Source organism: Epithele typhae, assembly GCF_022376455.1.
Source record: "Epithele typhae strain CBS 203.58 chromosome Unknown BXZ73scaffold_37, whole genome shotgun sequence".
NCBI classification, from domain to species: domain Eukaryota; kingdom Fungi; phylum Basidiomycota; class Agaricomycetes; order Polyporales; family Epitheliaceae; genus Epithele; species Epithele typhae.
Window position 1 is genome coordinate 132,309 of NW_025954228.1, and position 17,461 is coordinate 149,769.

The following is a 17,461-nucleotide window of genomic DNA, read 5'->3' on the forward strand; positions in this document are numbered from 1 at the left end:
CATCACATCAGCGACGGGGCCAAGGACGAGGACGAGGGCGACGACGAGGTGACGGCAGCAACAGCTCGCGCGCATGCGCCGCAATCCCCTCGTCCATGAGCGCGACACACGCGATGGCGTTCGGGGGCATGTGCTGGGGGGAGGAGGAAATGCAGGCACGGCGTCTGCCGAAGCGCAGCTCCTGTTTCACAATTTGAAGATCAACGAAGGGGGAGATTCTCGAGCTGCTGGGAAACTACGGAGGCGCTTGGGGCGTCGGAGCTCAACAATGTCCGTGAATGCTTATGAATGTCCTTCCACGATCTCCCTCGCTCCATCAGCGTCGGGCTGGAGACGGGCGCCTCCAGCTGCTGGTGGCGGCAGCTTGAGAGGAGGACGACAGCGTCTCCGGTCTGAGACAGCCGTTTCCCTCCCGACGCGGATGGAGAACGCGCCTGCAGTCGACAGCAGTTGGAGGCGCGTTCTCCATCCAAGGCGAGCGCTACACAGCGATGAAGGCCCAGGCTGGTACGGTTGCGGTGGGCCCCTGGGCCCAGGGCCTGTGTGGCCAAGCGTGGCGGCGACCTTCGATGAGGAGGCAGCGGCACCAATCGGTGTGAGCATCCCGGAGGACGGCGTGCACGGTGCACCACTATAGCGCCGCCAGGGCTTGTGCGGACGGCGGTTCCACCTTGGGTTTGGTGCCCGGAACTCGGACGCGCATGAAGATGCCCTCCGTGATCCGGATACTGCGCACGGGTCTGGTCGGAGATGGTGCACTTTCGAGCGTGCCAGATGGGGAGGAGGGACGTGCGGCGGTGGCGACCCGTGGCTGTCCTTGGGTGTTTGGGCGGGAGGAGCAGAAGCGTCGTTGATGCCGGGGTCAGAGAGCCAGCCGGAGACAAGGGGTGTTTCCAGATCTGGAGCGCTAGCTGGAGACACGCGCGCCGTTTCCCGACAGTCGGCAGCAGAGGTCGCCGTTTACTGCCTCCCAGAACCTCTGCTGACAGAGTTTTCGTCTACGCCCGATCTCGGAGAATGGTGCTGAGGCCATATATATGATCCTACGGAGGGCAACCTCCCTCATCTACACTTCTTCGACCCTCTCACTACACAACCATGTCTACTTCGAACAAGCCTCTCGCTCTCATCATCGGCGCCAGCGGACTGACGGGTGAAACTATCACCGGAGCCATGCTCAAGGCTGGCGACTTCGTGAGTCGCCGTGTATCGACGATCGCTCACGCACTTACTCTGTGCCCGTGCTAGCGTCTCGCCGCTCTCATTCGCCCTGCGTCCATGGCGAAGTCGTCCACCGAGGCCCTCCGTGCGCAGGGCATAGAGATTCGTGCCGGCGACGTCACCTGCGACGCCAAAGAGCTCAAGGACGCGCTTCATGGCGTCCACACCGTCGTCAGCGCCGTCGCCTTCTGGCACCTCCTCGACCAGAAGAACGTCATCCGCGCCGCGAAGGAGGCCGGTGTGCAGCGCATCGTGCCCTGTGACTTCGGCACCCCCGGCGCACGCGGCATTCGCGAGCTCCTCGACATAGTGGGTCTGTCATTCGTCTGTGGTCCGTATATTCGTTGACGCTCTCGTCAGAAATACGAGATCCACGATTTCATCGAGGAGCTCGGCGTGCCCCACACTTACATCGAGGTCGGCTGGTGGGCGGAGTTCTTCATCCCGGTGCCCTCGCGGAGCGGAATCCCCGAGGCACTCAAGGCGAACTCTAACGTCATGTATGGCGACGGCTCGAGGAAGAACCTGGTGACAAACCCCGCGCACATCGGGCTCTGGGTTGCGCGCATTGTCGCCGACCCGCGTACGATCAACCAGAAGGTGGTCGTCTGGGACGACGAGGTGACGCAAACGGAGGCGTTCGCGATCGCCGGACGCATCTCGGGTGATGCGGAGGCCTTGGAAGCGTCGCGCACGAAGGTATATTTTCCAGTTTCTCTTGATTTGCGTGAAGCTTGACTTTCCGTTTGACGCGGTAGATGGCCCTCGAAACGATCAAGCTGACGATAGAGGACTGTAAGTCCAAGACGAAGCCGGACGACTCGATGAAGGCCCCGCACCGTCTCATGCGCGCGCCGTTGGAGTACGCGCTGAGCATGCACTTCCTAGGGGAGAACTCGCGCGGATGGACGAAGGCGAACGGGTATCTGGACGCGCACGAACTCTACCCGGATATGCCGCAGCAGAGTCTGGAGGAGTTTGCGAAGGAGTTCTACGCGCGCGAGGAGCCGGGCGAGATGACGATGCGGGCGCTGACGAACTATGGCCTGGCTTGAGTAGCACCGAACTACAAACACCATGTGTAGCACGTTTCCCGAAGTCATTGGATGAATGTTTGTTTGTTTGTTTGTCTGGTAGGCGCTACGTACGGGAAACCAGAGGAGTCTAGCCGCCGTGCGGTAGAAACGGAGTGAGGTGGGAGTGCCTTCCACTCTGGTCGCCGGAAGGCTCGCCCAGACGGACGCTGTCTCGGGGTCTCCTTCGTTTGGATGAATGTGGTCTGAATGAAAGACGGATGTGAGCTTGAAATTGAGTGATAGCGCTTGAGATTGGGCGCTTAGATTGCCTTGTGATCGAGGCCAGCATTGCGCGCGTCTTGACTCTTACTCCCATGCCCCTTTTTTCTAAGAAGACCACTGGATCGACTTCATGCTGGATCTGCGGGTTGGTTCTGTCCAAGGGTTTCTTGGCGGAAGGGTGGAAACATCTGGCTTCGTCAGTCGCCACTGCTACGGGACTCGGAGAATGACCGGCTTCTGTCGAGGGATCGGGAGATGCGTAAATTCCCGATGTGGCCGCTGTCCAGGCCAGAGAACGGCACCCGTACATGACGCCGTTTCGAGCCTGTGGGTGAGCGCGCGCATCCCCTCGATTCTTACTCATCCATTTGTCAGACTTTGATGGTCTTCGTGCGTTGTTCTTAGCCACCAGCAACACCTGTTTGAAGGACACTATAAATACTGTGCGGAGCGAATCATGTCCTAACTAATCACACAGTTGTGTCAAGAAACGTCGACAAGCCTCTCGCACTCATCGTCGGAGCCACGGGAATCACAGGTGGAAGCATCGTTGAAGCCCTGCTCGAGGACGGCACCTTCGTACGTGCTCACTCCGCTTCGGTTCACGGCCGGCTAATCTGACGCGGCTCGCAGCGCGTCGGCATCCTCGTTCGCCCAAGCTCTGCGTCCAAGCCTGCGGTCCAGAAGTTCCGCGATGCGGGTGCCGAGGTCCGGCTCGGGGACGTCCTCGACGGCGTCGACCAGCTCACGGCCGCGCTCGCCGGCGTGCACACGCTCATCAGCGCCATCGCCGGATTCGAGGCCTTCGAGAAGCGCGGGCAGTCGACGCTCGTCGACGCCGCGAAGGCGGTCGGGGTGCAGCGCATCATCCCCTCCGACTGGGCGACGCCCGGGGCCTGCGGCGTGCGCAGGTTGCACGACATGGTGTGTCCACGAAAGTCGTTTGCTCGAGGCCGTGGCCCGGAATTGACGCGGCCATCGTCCAGAAAATCGAACTGCACGACTACATCCAGGAGTCCGGCGTCCCGTACACTTTCGTCGACGTCGGCAGTTGGATGGAGACGCTTTCGCCGCTGCCGAAGCGCACCGCCGTGCCCGCGCCGCTGCAGGCGATCGCGCACGCGGTGTACAACGGCGGGCGGGCGCGGATGCTGCTCGTCAACCCGACGCACGTCGGGAAGTGGGTCGCGCGCATCGTGAAGGACCCGCGCACGGTCAACAAGAGCGTGCTCGTTTGGGAAGACGAAATTACGCACAACGAATTTTTGGAGATTGCGGACCGCGTGTCAGGGGAGGGCGAGATGTTCAAGACAATGCGTAAGGTGAGGTTTTCAATCGACTCTTTCGTGAGGCTGGGAGATTGTACAGGGTTTTTCTGATTCTGGCTTCTCATGCAGGTGACGCTCGAGGAGCTGCGGAAGGCCCAGACGGACGCCGACGCGGCACTGAAGGAAGACCCGACGGCGACCGCGCACAAGGTCACGTACAGCCTCATGGACTACAACTACAGCATTCACTTCGCTCAGGAGAGCACGCTTCAGAATGCGAAGAAGCTCGGACACCTCGATGCGCATGAGCTCTACCCCGATCTCGTACAACGGAAGTTCGAGGAGTTTGCGACAGAGTTTTATGCGCAGAAGGAGCCTGGGGACTTCCTGATCGACATGCTCGAGGGCTATGGGTGGAAGATTAGAAACACGCAGTAGATCACACCATTGAATGGCAGCGAGTATATAATGTGACCATCCCCCTACAGCTGTGAATCGCCGATGGTATGGATGAAACTAAAGAGTTTATGTTGATAGATCCACGTATCAAATGAATGCCTTGCAACTCAATTGACCTCCAAAGTACCTCATCGCCAGGTCCTATTTGATGTACGGTCCCATCTATTACCGCGCGATCGCAAGGCCAGGATCTTCCAGCGCGTAGAACTCCTTTGCAAATTCCTCGAGCGACTGTGACGGCGCATCAGGGTACAACTCCTGCGCATCGAGGTACCCAAGCGCCTTCGCGTTCTCGAGCGTGTTCTCCCGCAGGAACTGCGTGCTGATCACGTACTCCGCCCACGATTGCGTGATGTGGTTCGCAAAGTCGGACGGATCCGCCGCGATCGCCGCCGCGGCATCAAAAGCCATCTTCTCAAACGTCTCACGGTCGATCTGACGGGCGGCGTAGTCAGCACGGAATCGGTGCGAGAGTTGGAGGCGTGCACGAACCGAGGTCCTGGACGCCTCGAACGCCGCGCCTTCCCCAGAAATGGAACCTGCGATGGCGAGCGCCTCCATCTGCGTCACCTCGTCCTCCCACACCATCACGGACCGGTTCAGCGTGCGCGGGTCGTCGACGATCCGAGCGACCCAGTCGCCGATGTGGTGGAGGTTCGTGACGAGCAGTTTGGCGTCCCCGGCGCCGCAGACGATGTTGGCGAGAGCCTTGAGCTGTGGAGACGCCGCGCTGCGTGCCGGGAGTGGGATATACACTTGCATCCACCATCCGACGTCGATGTAGGTGTGAGGCACATCGAGGGACTCGACCAGCTCATGTATCTTGAGTTTCTGCGGCGATGGGTGAACACGAGGACGGAAAGCAGGCGAAGGTGCTTACGTACGTCGTCGAGGAGCATGCGGACGCCCTTGGCCCCAGGAGTGCCAAAGTCGCAGGGGATGAAGCGCTTGACGCCGACTTCTTTGGCGGCGCGAACGAGGTCCTTCTGGTCGAGGATGGAGAGCGCAGTGACGGCGCTGATGACAATGTCGATACCCTCGAGCGCGGTCTTAAGCTTCTCGACGCCGTCTAGGAGGTCGGCGTGTCGTATCTCGACACCCTTGGCGCGCATGGTTTCCACGTCGGGCTTTGGAGAGGACGAAGAGCGGGTGAACGCAACGACGCTCTATGAAGTGATTGGTTAGATGAATTGGAGTAGGAAAGGGGCGCGGGTACATACAAATTTGGCGGATTTGAGGAGGCCATCGACAATGCTCTTGCCCGTGACTCCAGTTGCGCCGACGACACAGACGAGAGGTTTGGCGGTAGCCATGGTGGGCATGAGTCAAAGGGAGTAGGATGTGCATTGGTGATACGGCAGTCGCTCCTTTTATTCCTACCCCGACGTCGGGAACTCCAGGATTTCGGATGCTGAGTAACTGGGATGTGTATTTCAATCGAGTGAAATAGATGATACTTCATGATTCGGCCTTTCTCGGAATGACGGCATCGGAGTGAGCACGTCTTGTATAACGAGCAATCATTGATGAGGGAGACTTGTTGGAGGTCCGATGTCAATCTCTTGCATTGTGGCGAAGAAATCTTGAGGACACTGGGACGAAAACAGTTGCTGTTACTTGGAAGAGGGTATGAAAAGCGGACAAGCGATCAATGAAGTGGTGGTCTGAGGACAAGTTGGAGTTGCGGGTAGACGCCAAGTAGACGGCCACAAATCTAATCACGATAAGATAAGATGTGCCCGGAAAATCTGCAGCAAAGGTGTAAAGACTTCGCGAAGGAGTTTTGCGCCGCAACTGTGCCGGGAAAGCTTCTTCTTCTGGTCAACGAGTAATGATGCCATATAGATTCAAGCTAAAGATTGACATGGCTCAATGAACTTTGTGGACAACTTCTGCTAACATACATGCAGGACGAGAAAACGGATGCGATCATAGCGTACAACACGAGACGGACACCGTCGAGTCCAAATGTCAGTGCCAACCCGCCATAATCTGCTTTTTTGCCGCCTGCAGACGCTCGAGCTTGTTCCGGAGCTCCTCGCGACGCTCGGCAACGAGGGGCGGTTCCTCTATGTACTTCTTGCACATTTCGATGCCGTCGACGCCGCCGATCCTCAGCCCCTCCCGCAGCGCCTTCTCCAGCGCCTGGTCGCGATCGAGCCCGCGAACCAGCTCGTAGTCGATCGCCATCGGGATGTTGTCCATGAACCGCTTGTGCGCGACTACAATCCCAATGTCGCGTGAGAAAGAGGGACGTCGCAGAGGGCCGACGCAGCGGCAAGCCAACAGGCCAACTCACCATGAAAGTACGCCCGCACACTCGCCATAATCCCGATCGAGGTGTCGTACGGGTCGGGTGGGAGAAGTTTCGCGAGGTCAGACGGCTCCGTACCGTGAAGCCCTATATTCGCGAGGTTCGCAATCACTGCATCGAGCGCGTTCCGGAAGTTCGCGTTCCCGTTCCCAATACGCCGCACGAGCGCGCCGCGCGGGTCGCCGTCGCGGGGTGGGCGCCAACCCTTGAAATGCGCCTCGAACTTCTCGTGATATTCGTTGTAGTAGTCTTCGTTAAGTGTCGCAGGCGATCTCTCGAGCGCGATAAACCACTGGATGCGATCGAAAGCCTTCTCGTGAACGGTGAGGATGAAGTCCACTGTGAGCTGCCTGGGGAGCGGGAAGCGACTTTGTCAGTAAGATGTTGTAACATGGGGGGGATAAGGGATTTACAGGATGCATGCCTTGAGGTATGGGTACTGAGAGAAGTGCTCGTCGATGAGCGCTTTGACGTGTTTGATGAGGGTCTGCTGGATATCGTGGAAGAGGTTCTCCGCTGGACGCTGCCAGTCGGCGACGATGGTCGTGACGTAATTGCGGACGACTTCGTACGGGAAGAAGCCTGGGAGCTCGCGAGTCACTGCTCTGCGTGTTGGAAGATCGGTCATTAGTCTCGCACCCGGCGACGAAAAGGACAACCTACTCCTGCGTGCGCAATGTGACGTCATCAATCAGGATCGCGCGTGAATTGTCCGGAGGCGTGTAAGAGCTCCCTTCGTTCACGAGGAAAGGCGGCGCCCGATACGTGTGTTCCGCCTCATTCTTCGTGACGAACTGGCGGTCGTACGGCCTGAAATCGGGCTCCGTCGCACGAATCGCATCTCGGAATGTGTTGCGGGATGGCCGGATCGACTGGAGGAGGCCGTCAGCGTTGGGAGTGCCCTCGACGTACTGGCTGAGCGCCTTCGAAAACGTCGCCAGCAGGCTTAGAACCTCGGACAGAGCATCGGAGGACGGCGGCTTGGGGAGCTTCATGAGTTTGGCCTCGGACTCGACTAAGAGGTCCTGCACTCTCTCCTGTATAGTTGGAAGTCTGTCATCGCAAATGGTCAGAAAGTTACTCGCGTACGGCCCACCAAGACGTGCCCTTTGGAAATCGAATCCGAGAGCACATCGCCTAAGCGCCGCATGAGGGCGGCCGTCCCTAGACGACTGCGATAGCTGGTGTCGAGGCCGGACCACAGGGATGTTTTCTCGAAGAACTCTTCCTCCTTTTCCCGCGCCTCTTCCCAAGTGATGCCTTGCTTGATCTGGACGGAATCTGGCTGCTTGACGCAATACCAGCCATGGTCCAAAGGCTCGGACTCGTTCCGAATGAATCGGAGCCATTGGTCCTCGTCACCAGAAGCAATACGATCTGGCTTCGTGAGAACGCCTGTGTGCACTTCTATTAGCACTCAATGGTTGAGACGTCACTATACTTGCCGATGGTCCTCTTTCCCGCGGGATCATGCTCTTGTGCAAGACTGAGACCACTCTGGTTGGCGATATCAACTGGGGAGACAATGAACCGAGAGGTGAGTGAGTATAACATGGTCAAACTTGTACCCCACGCACCTTCGCAACTGATGGTCAACAGGATGATGCTACTAGGGTTAGAGATGTACGAAGAGACCATGTCTTTGACGGTCTGGATGTCGTTGCGGTTCTCTCCTCGATTCACGCTCGAGATCACACCTGACCATTGTGTCAACCCGAAGCACTCAGAACTCCTAATATAGAAGCACTCACCAGGAAGGTCGCAGAAAGAGAGGTCTTCGACCTCCTCACTTGTGACGTGCAGGGACACCGTGTTCTTCGAAAACCGGAGTTCATCCTGATCGGGGATCAGACCCTCGAGGATCTCAGTGTAATCGGTGCTGGGGTTGATGATGGCACGCTGCGCCCGGCGTATGCGCTCTTCGACCTCGCTCTTGTCATAGATGATGTCACCAAACTGAACTTCCTTGATGTACCCCAGCAGCTTTCCGTCAGACGACGTGGACAGGTGCAGTGAAACTTTACAGCTCCACTCTCCCGGGGATCGAGTCAAACGGCAGTCCGTGGGACACCTGAAGACGACCGAATGGGATGAGACGACTCAAGCGCAGATGGACGACACAAAGTTTGACGCACCGGGTACAAAGACCGGGCGCCCGAGGAAGGGTGAGCCCAGATATAGCCTCGATGAGCGAGGATTTTCCGGCGCTCTGAAAGCCGACGACGGCTATGACGGGAAGCGGCAAGTCTGCTTGTATCCTGGACAAGTGTCAGCGCGCTGTTCAATGACAGATTCCACGACGTACCCTGTGAGGTGCAGCCCGTTGATCAAATCAAGCATTCTGCGGCGATGGGAGGCGAAAGCCGGGTTGGACAAGCCGATGACACTACTGCCATGACGCTGGAGCATGGCGGCAACGAGGGAAGGGAAGGTGGAACGGTGAGAAGATTTGAAAACAGAAGTCGTGTCTTATATGGAGCATTGTTGCACTACCCTTACCGCAGCTACCGAGGGCGACTCTGCGGCAGTGTGAGAGACTTGCCATCCACATATGGTAGACGGTGCACACAAATGACGTTGCGCTGGCAGGAGGCGCCTGGACCGATCAGATGACCATGTGTGTCCGCGCAGCACGCTCCGCTATGGTGAGATCGACAGTAAATGAAGGTATGGATACACATATACGTCCCGCAGCAGGGATACAAGACCACGCTAGTTCTCTCGTCTCCGCTTCGGCTTCCCTTTATGTTGTCTGCAAAATTTGATCAGCAGGTATTCCAAGATATGCGGTGACGACTTACAAGAACGTCTCACTCTTCCTCTTCCGACTCTCCTTCTTCGCAACATTCCGCACGAGCTTCCTCTGTGCCGCAGCGACAGGGTTTGTGGCAGTCTATACAGAGATAACCCAGATGAGCAACTGATGCCGAGGAGCGTGAGGAGACGATCGTCACACACCTGAATAGCCCGGACCGCTTTCCGATCTCTCTGGACGTCGAGGATCTTTTGACGCAAACTGCTGTACACCGTAGAGAACTTCGTCGTCCCGACTTTCAACTGCAGTAGATCTTGCAACTCGACAGCGAGCCCTTTGAGATCATCTATATATCGATCAGCGCTGTCCCAACGCGTTAGAGCAGAGCGACGTACCCATCTGTGGATCGCGGATGGTATCATCTTCAACAATCCGATACACGGGGTTCAATATGTGCACAAGAAAGCGTTCGACAAGTGTGGCGTCAAGATGGGATATCATGGCGGCAAACCACTTCAGAATGGATGCTGGCTGCAGAGACCAATTCGGCTAAAGCAAACGATTGAGCACCAGTGGAACGAGGGGTGAGAGACGGACCCACAGAAATCCTGGCCTTGCTTCGCCGCCGGATGAGGGATGATCGAGCTTGATAAGACAGCTTGGAGAACAGACGTGAGAGGGGATGCCGCGACTTCTCTACCGCAGTATCCTCTTGGTCGTCTTCGCCGTCCGAGTCATCGTCAGCCTCATCGGCAGCTTTTGTATCGGGGTGGTACTCCAAGAGTGCGAAACATTTCCCGACGTAGAAAAGGTTCTTCACGATCTGTATGCTGAGGTTGTCGTCGAGGTTGTCGCTCCTGAGCTGAATTGACAGCTTCGCTGAGATCTCCTCAAGCGTCTCCCCGCTGAGAAGGGACTCGTCATCAGGAGGAGGGGCTGCCGGCATGCTGGCGAACAAAGTTCCGAGAAGTCGAGAAGACGCCGTACGGACCCAGGCGTGGGGGAAGAGAAGGAGGGTAGTCACCGCTGGCCAGTCAACGTTGTCGCCACCAGTCGCAAGCTCGGGTTGTTCGCGGAGCACCCGTGATAGCGCGAGGAGGGAGTGATAGGGAGTGTGCCACTGCTGGCTGAGATCGCTGTCTTCGTCGTCGTCTTCACCTGCAGCGGCGTCTTCCAGGGCATCGGCACATCTACGTAGAACTGCGTTCATGTCTGCGCAAATCGACGGGATGTAGGGTACGGCATCGGTCTTCAGGAAGTCGACGATAAGGCTGTACATCTGAGCGGAAACGCGGGTGAGTTGCGCTTGAGAGTGTTGGACGGCCCACGTATGCACGTGCGAGACGACGACGTTCCGTTGCTTTACCTCCATTCGCGCGAGAAGACCCTTGATAAGTTCCGTCGCCACCTCTCGACACTTGGCTGAGTCGTCGTTCGCGATGACCATGACGAGACCAAGGAAGAGCAGATCGGCGTACTCCTGTACAAGACTCGTCTCGAATTTGGCGATCATGGCACTGAGAAGCTCCATGACGGACAACTTCCCGCTCTCGTAGACATAAGAGAGGTTCTTCACCAGGAATGTCATCTGGTTGCGCAGACGACCCTTTCCCTGAGGATAGTCCAAGAGGAACTGAAGGAGCGCGCCGCGACATAGTTCTTGCACAGAAGGGGACTGGTTCGTGACCATGATTTCGGCAACTTTGTCCATGATGTCGTAGATTTCGGGGACGACGAAGCGACGAGCGATGATGGCGCGGAGCATAGTGAAAACTGCAGCCTGCCGTCCAGGCTCTTCGAGATCGGGCCCAAGGAGCTCGAGGAGGTAGACAAGGTCCTTCTCTTTGACTTGCGCGCTGGGATGGTCACGGAGGATAGTGGCCAAAGCTTTGAATGCAGTCTGAACCGCCTCGGGCTCAGTCGAACCGGCTTGCTTGATGACGTCGATGATCTGACGAATGAACACCGGTAGCGACTTATCGATCGACTTCACGGGACACTTGACGATGGCGGCTGCTGCCCTCAGACCAGGGGATACGACTTGCATATGCGACGAGTATAGTGTGTTCCCGATCACGGCAACCATAGGCTCCAGGCGGGAGATGATGACGGGATCTTTGAAGTCGAACCGCCCACGACGATGTGCAGTGTTGAAGAGGTCAAGGCCAAAAGCGACGAAGCTGCGTCCAGGTTAGCGTATACATTGTGAGACGCCGGGACCCACGACATACCGGAAGGAGTTGTTCGCGTAGTGGTCCTGATCCATCGTTACCTGGCGCTTGGTCTGCACCAGCGCGTCATCCTTGCGTTTTCCCTTGCCACGCGGTTGATGCTTCGGTGCTTCCTTCAGGAACTTCGCGTTCTGGTTGATGAGAGTGTGGCAGAGGACGAGGAGCTCACTCGGGACGAGATGTGCGTTGGAGTTGAGGCCGCCAGCGATGCGCTTGAGGAGCTCCTCGATTTGCTGCATAATCTTGAGCGTCTCAGTCTCGGACATGACATTGCGGATTGGATGAAGAAGCGCGCTAATCTTCGTAGGCGTGATGTACTTTGCGACAAGGGCGAACGAGTCAACGCCTCTGGACGACGAACCGCGAACCTCGCGCATCTTCGTCTTGAAACCTTCAGCTTGAACGTCCTTCCCTGATTCGCCGAAGATGACCTCTGACGAAACCGCAGCGACGTCAGCGACGCAGCTGTCGAGGGTATGGAAGGTAGAAACGTGGTCGCCAGAGGTGAGATGAACAAGAAGCGCGTGCACGGAGTAGGCTAGAACGTGGAGATGAGGACCTCGGAGAAGCGCCCCTCGCATCTCGCGGATCATGAGTGAGAGGTAGTCAGGGCCTAAAACACGAGCTATCCGACAGAGCGTTTCTCGAGCGAGGTCGCGCGTCTCTTGGGACTTGCTCTTGAGAACTTGACTGAGAACAGTGAGAAGGCGGGAGATTTGCGCTTCGCGCAGGTCCTGAGGAAGATGTTTCGCAATCTGAATGATCCCAGTAGCGACGGGGATGCGCAGGCTATCTTCCGTCTCGTCGCGCTTCTCCAGGTACGAGATAAGACTAGGCAAGAGGCGGCCGTTGACTGCGTCTTGAATCCGGGCGAGCTTAGCCAGGTCGTGGGTGGGTTGGGGCTCAGGCTGTGCTTCCTCTTGCTCGCCTTCCTCTTCATCGACATTTTCCTCCGGAGCGAAAACAGCAACTTCTCGGGGGACCGCTTCCTCCATAGGGAAGTGGAAAGCATCAAGAATAGCGACGATTGTCCGCACATACACGCGCTCCGACGCATCCTTCTGCTTGGCGAGCTTCAGGTAGCGCTGCACGAGCGCGTAGTACGCGCTCCAGTTCAGCTGCTTCGCCATATGGCCCATGGTGAGGATCGCCTCGTTGACAAGGTGGTGGTCGAGCGAGTCGGTCGAGACAATATAGTTGCCGATTAGGGGTACGAACCAGTCCGCTAGCGTGCTGCTCTTGAGGTGTCCTTGCTCCGCGAACTCAGCAAGCCTTCTGACCGCGCGCGTACGACGGTGTATCTGGATGTGGTGGACGTTGTTGAAGAAGTTGGCCTCTTCGTCGCCGCCGGCGAGCAGGACGCGCATCTCTTGCAGGCTCAAAATGGATGTGCATCTGACGACGGCATGGGATAGGACTATGAGCAGCTCTGACCGAACGAGCTCTGCCTTCGAGCGGAGACCGTTCTTGATCCCCGGAAGAAGAATCTTGAGGAACGTCTCCTCATACGGGTCGTGCTCGTCTGCGACAAGGTCAACGAAATGCTTCAGGGACGTTGCCGCGGAGCTCCGGATCGCCAGTTCGGCAGGGTCCTGGATGAAGCTGAGCATGTTGTAGATGATCGGAAGCCAATCATGATGGACCAGGGACTTGTGGAGATGGTCGTTGAGTTCAGCAAACGCGGCCATGCGACGATCAAAGTCAGGTTCCTCTAGACGCTTCGTTGAATAAGCGTTGAGGCTGGCCATTAGATCAGAGAGAGTTTGGATGGAGGGCTGGATCTTCGCGATAACTTGGAAGGCTGAGACAAGCGCAAGGCGCGCCTGACGCGAGCGGAGGGTTTGGAAGAGCTGTGCCAGTAGTCGGTAAGCCTTGGTAAATGCGACACTGTTCGCATCCGCCAAATCCGGAATAAGAGGGAAGAGGTTGCATAGGATCCTAGTCATATCGACCTTGATCTTTTCCGGGAGCGTTTTGTGAGGCTTGCGCAGCAGCGGCGCAAAGAGGTCGATGAGCATCGTCGCTTGGGAGGAGTCGGAGAGATAGGGCGCGAGCTCCGAGAGGATGGTAATCTGTCGGCGTCCAAGCACGTCTGTCATTGCATCGACGTTGCCCTTAGAGCGTGACACCAAGGTCGACAGGTTGGTGAGAAGGTGCGAGACATGTGGCTTGAAAACATGCTCATGAATGTTGTCATCGGCGCCGGACAGGGACTGAAGTTGTTCGACGATGTCGAATACCTTGGAGATCACAACGGGCTTGACATTCGTGGCCACAAGACAGTCGTACACCTTCGGGAGGGTGTTGTCGTCATACTGCGTCAGGTAAACGGCGTATTCCAGGCGTTGGGACCATGCGTGAAAGAGGTCTAGAAGTGACGACGGTGATTGGGTGTTCTCTTGGTCGAGGAGATGAAGCCGAGGGGATATAAACGTCCGGAAGGCTTCTCGCATATACGGCGAGAAATCGAAGACGACCGCACAACGGAAAAATCCCGCCAGACGCTTGAGACCGAGCTGGCGAATATTCCTGAGCGCTTTCGCCGAGTCAAGGACTTCGACCTCCTCATCGTCCTCGGCTTCGGCCTCTTCCTCAATGTCGTCGGCCTTCTGCGCGGATATCTTGGTTTGGGCTCCACCGGTAAGGTCCAAAAGTGTCTCCAACAAGGTAGGCCAGCACCCGACGAGGCGCGAACCGAGCTGTTTCAAAACATCGCCAAGGAGAGTCAGGAACCCGGCCTGTTGCTTCGTCGAGACGTCTTCAGGTACGGGCACCATCGTAAACCCGCCTTCGTGCACCGGTCTCCCCCCGTGGAAGGGCTCCAGCATGAGGTCTACGAGCAGCGCGAGCTCCTCGTCCGAGCACCCAGCGAGAGTTGATAATATCGCTGCGCGACGATCCGCACCCCCTCTCTTGCCTCTCCGATCAATCATCATGCCGAAGAGCAGACGAATGACGGTGTCGACGAACTCCGCGCGCTCCTCCTGGTCGAACTTGGTGAAGTCGAGTAGTACAAGCTCGTCGCGCCACTTCGTGTCGTCGAGAAGCGTTCGGAGGGTGTCTTCGTGTGGTGCGAGACGCGGAGATTTGTATGTGAAGAGACATGAGAGCACGAGGCGTTGCAGCGCGCGGTCGGGGTGGGACAGGTACTTCACGTACAGCGCGCGGAGGGTGTCCGTGGAGCGAAGGGCGTTTGGGTTGGCGAATTTGCTAAAGAGCTTGAGCCACGCGCTCAGCTTGGGACGGTGGAGCTTAGATGGCGCGTCGAGGTCAACGAGAGAGAGGAAGTGTGGAACTAGGTCCCGATTGTGCTTCTCCGCAAGGGAAGAACAGGCTTCCAGTGCGGAAAGAAGCTGCTGCTCGTACATCGACACATCAAATCGATCTCCAGTGAGCTGGCTCTACAGGGACAGTCAGTAATGTGCGCTCTGCGAAGGCGACTGTGACACGTACTTTGACCATGGCGCGACTCGCTGCATCGTGACAGAGCCAACGAGTGATGCTGATTCGCACTTTGTGTGCGTTCGGATCTCGCCATGACCGTTCCGTTTCCCAGACGTCGTCCTCTTCTTCGGTCCTCTCCTTCAACCAAACCGGTGGTGCCTCTGCAGAGGCCGACGATGCCGCTTGCAGCTCGCTGAACAATAGTGTCCAAACAATATCCCCGAACCGGTTAGCCAAGGTGGCAAGTGCCGCGACTGCGGGCGCCCATAGAGGTTTCAGGTTGACCTTCAGCTGAGCTGTACGCGGTTTCAGTTTCGGTATTCGCAGGAAACATAAGATATGGACATGCCTATCAGCCAGCGTGCACATATACCCGCTGTGACTTCATCGCCTTCCTTCACCGCTACGGGTAGCCTGCTGATACGCAAAACACGTTCACGAGCTCCTTGAACATCGATCGAAACTTCCTCAGCTTGCAACGCTTTCTGCATAAATTCGGCGATGCACGGAGAGGCGGAACCGGCGAGAATGAGGAGGCGGAGGGTTTGTAAACGTAGCTGGCGAGAGTGGGAGACCAAGGATGGCTTCAAGTGTTCATACAAGTCGTCGAAAGGCATAGACACGACCTTGGCGTCGCTGCAGGAAGGTAAGGGTTTGCGTTTTGAGATTATCGAACGCCACATACCTGGATGCCACCAAAGACGCCATAGCTTCCAATACCTGCCCAGACCAGCTCCACTTCTCTACCGTCTGCTCAACCCAGCTTTTGAGGTCGATGGTACCAGCCCACTCTGTTGGTGGTCGGTTCGCAATGCAGGCGGAGCAGACGCTCACGAGCCAGGCCGAGTTTGCATATGAGGAATCGTATTCTGCTCGACAATCTGAAGACTCCACTGTCTGGTTGACAATGCGTACCATTGCGGGAACTAGTGGAGGAAGAAGCTTCGCCAGCTTGATGATGTGTTCGAGCAGCTGCATCTGGAAGCAGACACGTCCTATTAGCCATGTTCGCAAAAGTGTACATTGAGTGATGCTTACTTTCTCCTCAGTTGGTTCCCAAGTTGCTAATGTCTTCTCCACCCACGACTGCAACCGCTGCTTCCAAACAACGTCCATATCGCCCAGTCTCTTCGCCTTCGCAAGGGCCGCGAGCGTTTCCAACGTCGCTTGGGGGTGGGTTTCCAGCACTTTGTGGGTGTTTGACGAAACGTAAGACAGGGCCAGCATCTTCCAGCCTCCCCAGGATAGGTCCGACAGCGCACCCGTAAGCTCAAGGCCCAGTGTTGGACGCTCCCAGGAGTGGTCCAAGACTTTTCGCCCTTGAGAGCTCCATACGACCATGTCACTTGCCAGCAACGAGCTGGTGGAGAGCTTGAGTAGCGCTGCATGCAGGGTCTCGGAAAGGGGGATTTTGGGGTACTCCGCCAGGAGGGCATCGAAGTGTTTTGCTGCATACACTGTGAGCTCAGTCGGGAGAGCAGCGTGCGAACGACTCACTCGTTAAGCGTGATCCCTGCCGCACAGAACAAACCACGCTAGCAACTTCCAAAATGCGACGTATCTTCTCTTCCTCTCCTCCCTTCACCGTCTCCGTGTACAACTTGATGACCGCATCTGAAACGGGCGAGAACTGCTCCGGGCCTTTACAGTGATGTATCAGCGCGGTGAGGACGCGCCGAAGGAGGGTGAACGTCGCATCTTCATCTTGACATTGAAGGTAGAAGGGAATGAGGGGTGTAATGACAGTGGAGGTGACCGTATGCAGGGTTTGGGAAACAGACTAGAACAGGTCAGGCTTTTACAACCGAGCAGGCATCGGGCTACGCACTTTGCATGCAGTCACTAGAATCCATGCACATGTATCACCTAGTCCATCGCCCACGCTCTCTGCGACTATATGCACCGCGTGCTCCCGCAAAGAGGGTTTGACTCTGCGAAGCGTCGCCCCCCATACTTCCGCCGTTGCACGTTGGACTTCAGGATGGCATTTGGGAAGCACATCTCGGAAGACATTCCATGCCTGGTCGAGAAGTTCGATGTCGACGGCTGGTATGAGAACGTATTTGAAGAGGGCGGAGAATGTCGCGAGGAGAGCCGTCAAAGCTTCGACAGAGAGGGAACGAGGGAGAAGCTTGAGAAGACTCTTGAGAACGCGAGGGTATTCTGGTGCAAGTGTCGTCCGGAGGTCATGCGCAAGTTTTTGAAAGAGACTGAAGCTGGATGTTCACGGTGGGAGAAAAAGGGCAAGGGGGATGGACGCACTCTAAGATGGCCCGCAAGCCCTCGTCGTTACTCTTGTCCAGGGCACCTATCCATCTCTCCACAATCTCCTTCCAGTTGTGGAGAAGCAAGGGCATCGAGAGCGAGAGGGGGTCGACATCGCGAGCGAATTGGAGAAAAGTGGGGGCGAGGTTGAGCTCCTGCCAATGCAGCAAGGCTTCATGGAAATGCGAATCATGGTCCTATAGTGT

At 57.0% G+C, this 17,461-nt stretch overlaps 4 protein-coding genes across 4 annotated transcripts; 1 reads left to right on the forward strand and 3 right to left on the reverse strand.

Moving 5' to 3' along the window:
- Positions 1–1,098: 1,098 nt before the first annotated feature.
- BXZ73DRAFT_49716 (NAD-P-binding protein) lies at positions 1,099–4,225 on the forward strand (the record flags this gene model as incomplete). Its single annotated transcript, XM_048020307.1, has 4 exons — positions 1,099–1,194; positions 1,249–1,530; positions 1,582–1,920; positions 3,917–4,225. 4 exons carry the CDS (start codon positions 1,099–1,101, stop codon positions 4,223–4,225), a joined length of 1,026 nt encoding a protein of 341 aa, XP_047876133.1.
- A 186-nt stretch (positions 4,226–4,411) lies between these two features.
- On the reverse strand, positions 4,412–5,559 carry BXZ73DRAFT_103063 (NAD-P-binding protein; the record flags this gene model as incomplete). Its single annotated transcript, XM_048015459.1, has 4 exons — positions 4,412–4,681; positions 4,739–5,077; positions 5,131–5,412; positions 5,467–5,559. 4 exons carry the CDS (start codon positions 5,557–5,559, stop codon positions 4,412–4,414), a joined length of 984 nt encoding a protein of 327 aa, XP_047876134.1.
- A 658-nt stretch (positions 5,560–6,217) lies between these two features.
- BXZ73DRAFT_49666 (P-loop containing nucleoside triphosphate hydrolase protein) lies at positions 6,218–8,969 on the reverse strand (the record flags this gene model as incomplete). Its single annotated transcript, XM_048020291.1, has 10 exons — positions 6,218–6,468; positions 6,546–6,910; positions 6,974–7,165; positions 7,224–7,597; positions 7,642–7,955; positions 7,997–8,074; positions 8,138–8,257; positions 8,312–8,631; positions 8,696–8,818; positions 8,866–8,969. The coding sequence occupies 10 exons, from the start codon at positions 8,967–8,969 to the stop codon at positions 6,218–6,220; spliced, it is 2,241 nt and encodes a 746-aa protein (XP_047876135.1).
- A 388-nt stretch (positions 8,970–9,357) lies between these two features.
- Positions 9,358–15,607, reverse strand: BXZ73DRAFT_49662 (armadillo-type protein; the record flags this gene model as incomplete). The annotated part of the gene is made up of 7 exons (XM_048020290.1): positions 9,358–9,453; positions 9,519–9,661; positions 9,711–9,864; positions 9,917–11,495; positions 11,547–14,947; positions 15,000–15,281; positions 15,323–15,607. The coding sequence occupies 7 exons, from the start codon at positions 15,605–15,607 to the stop codon at positions 9,358–9,360; spliced, it is 5,940 nt and encodes a 1,979-aa protein (XP_047876136.1).
- Positions 15,608–17,461: the final 1,854 nt, after the last annotated feature.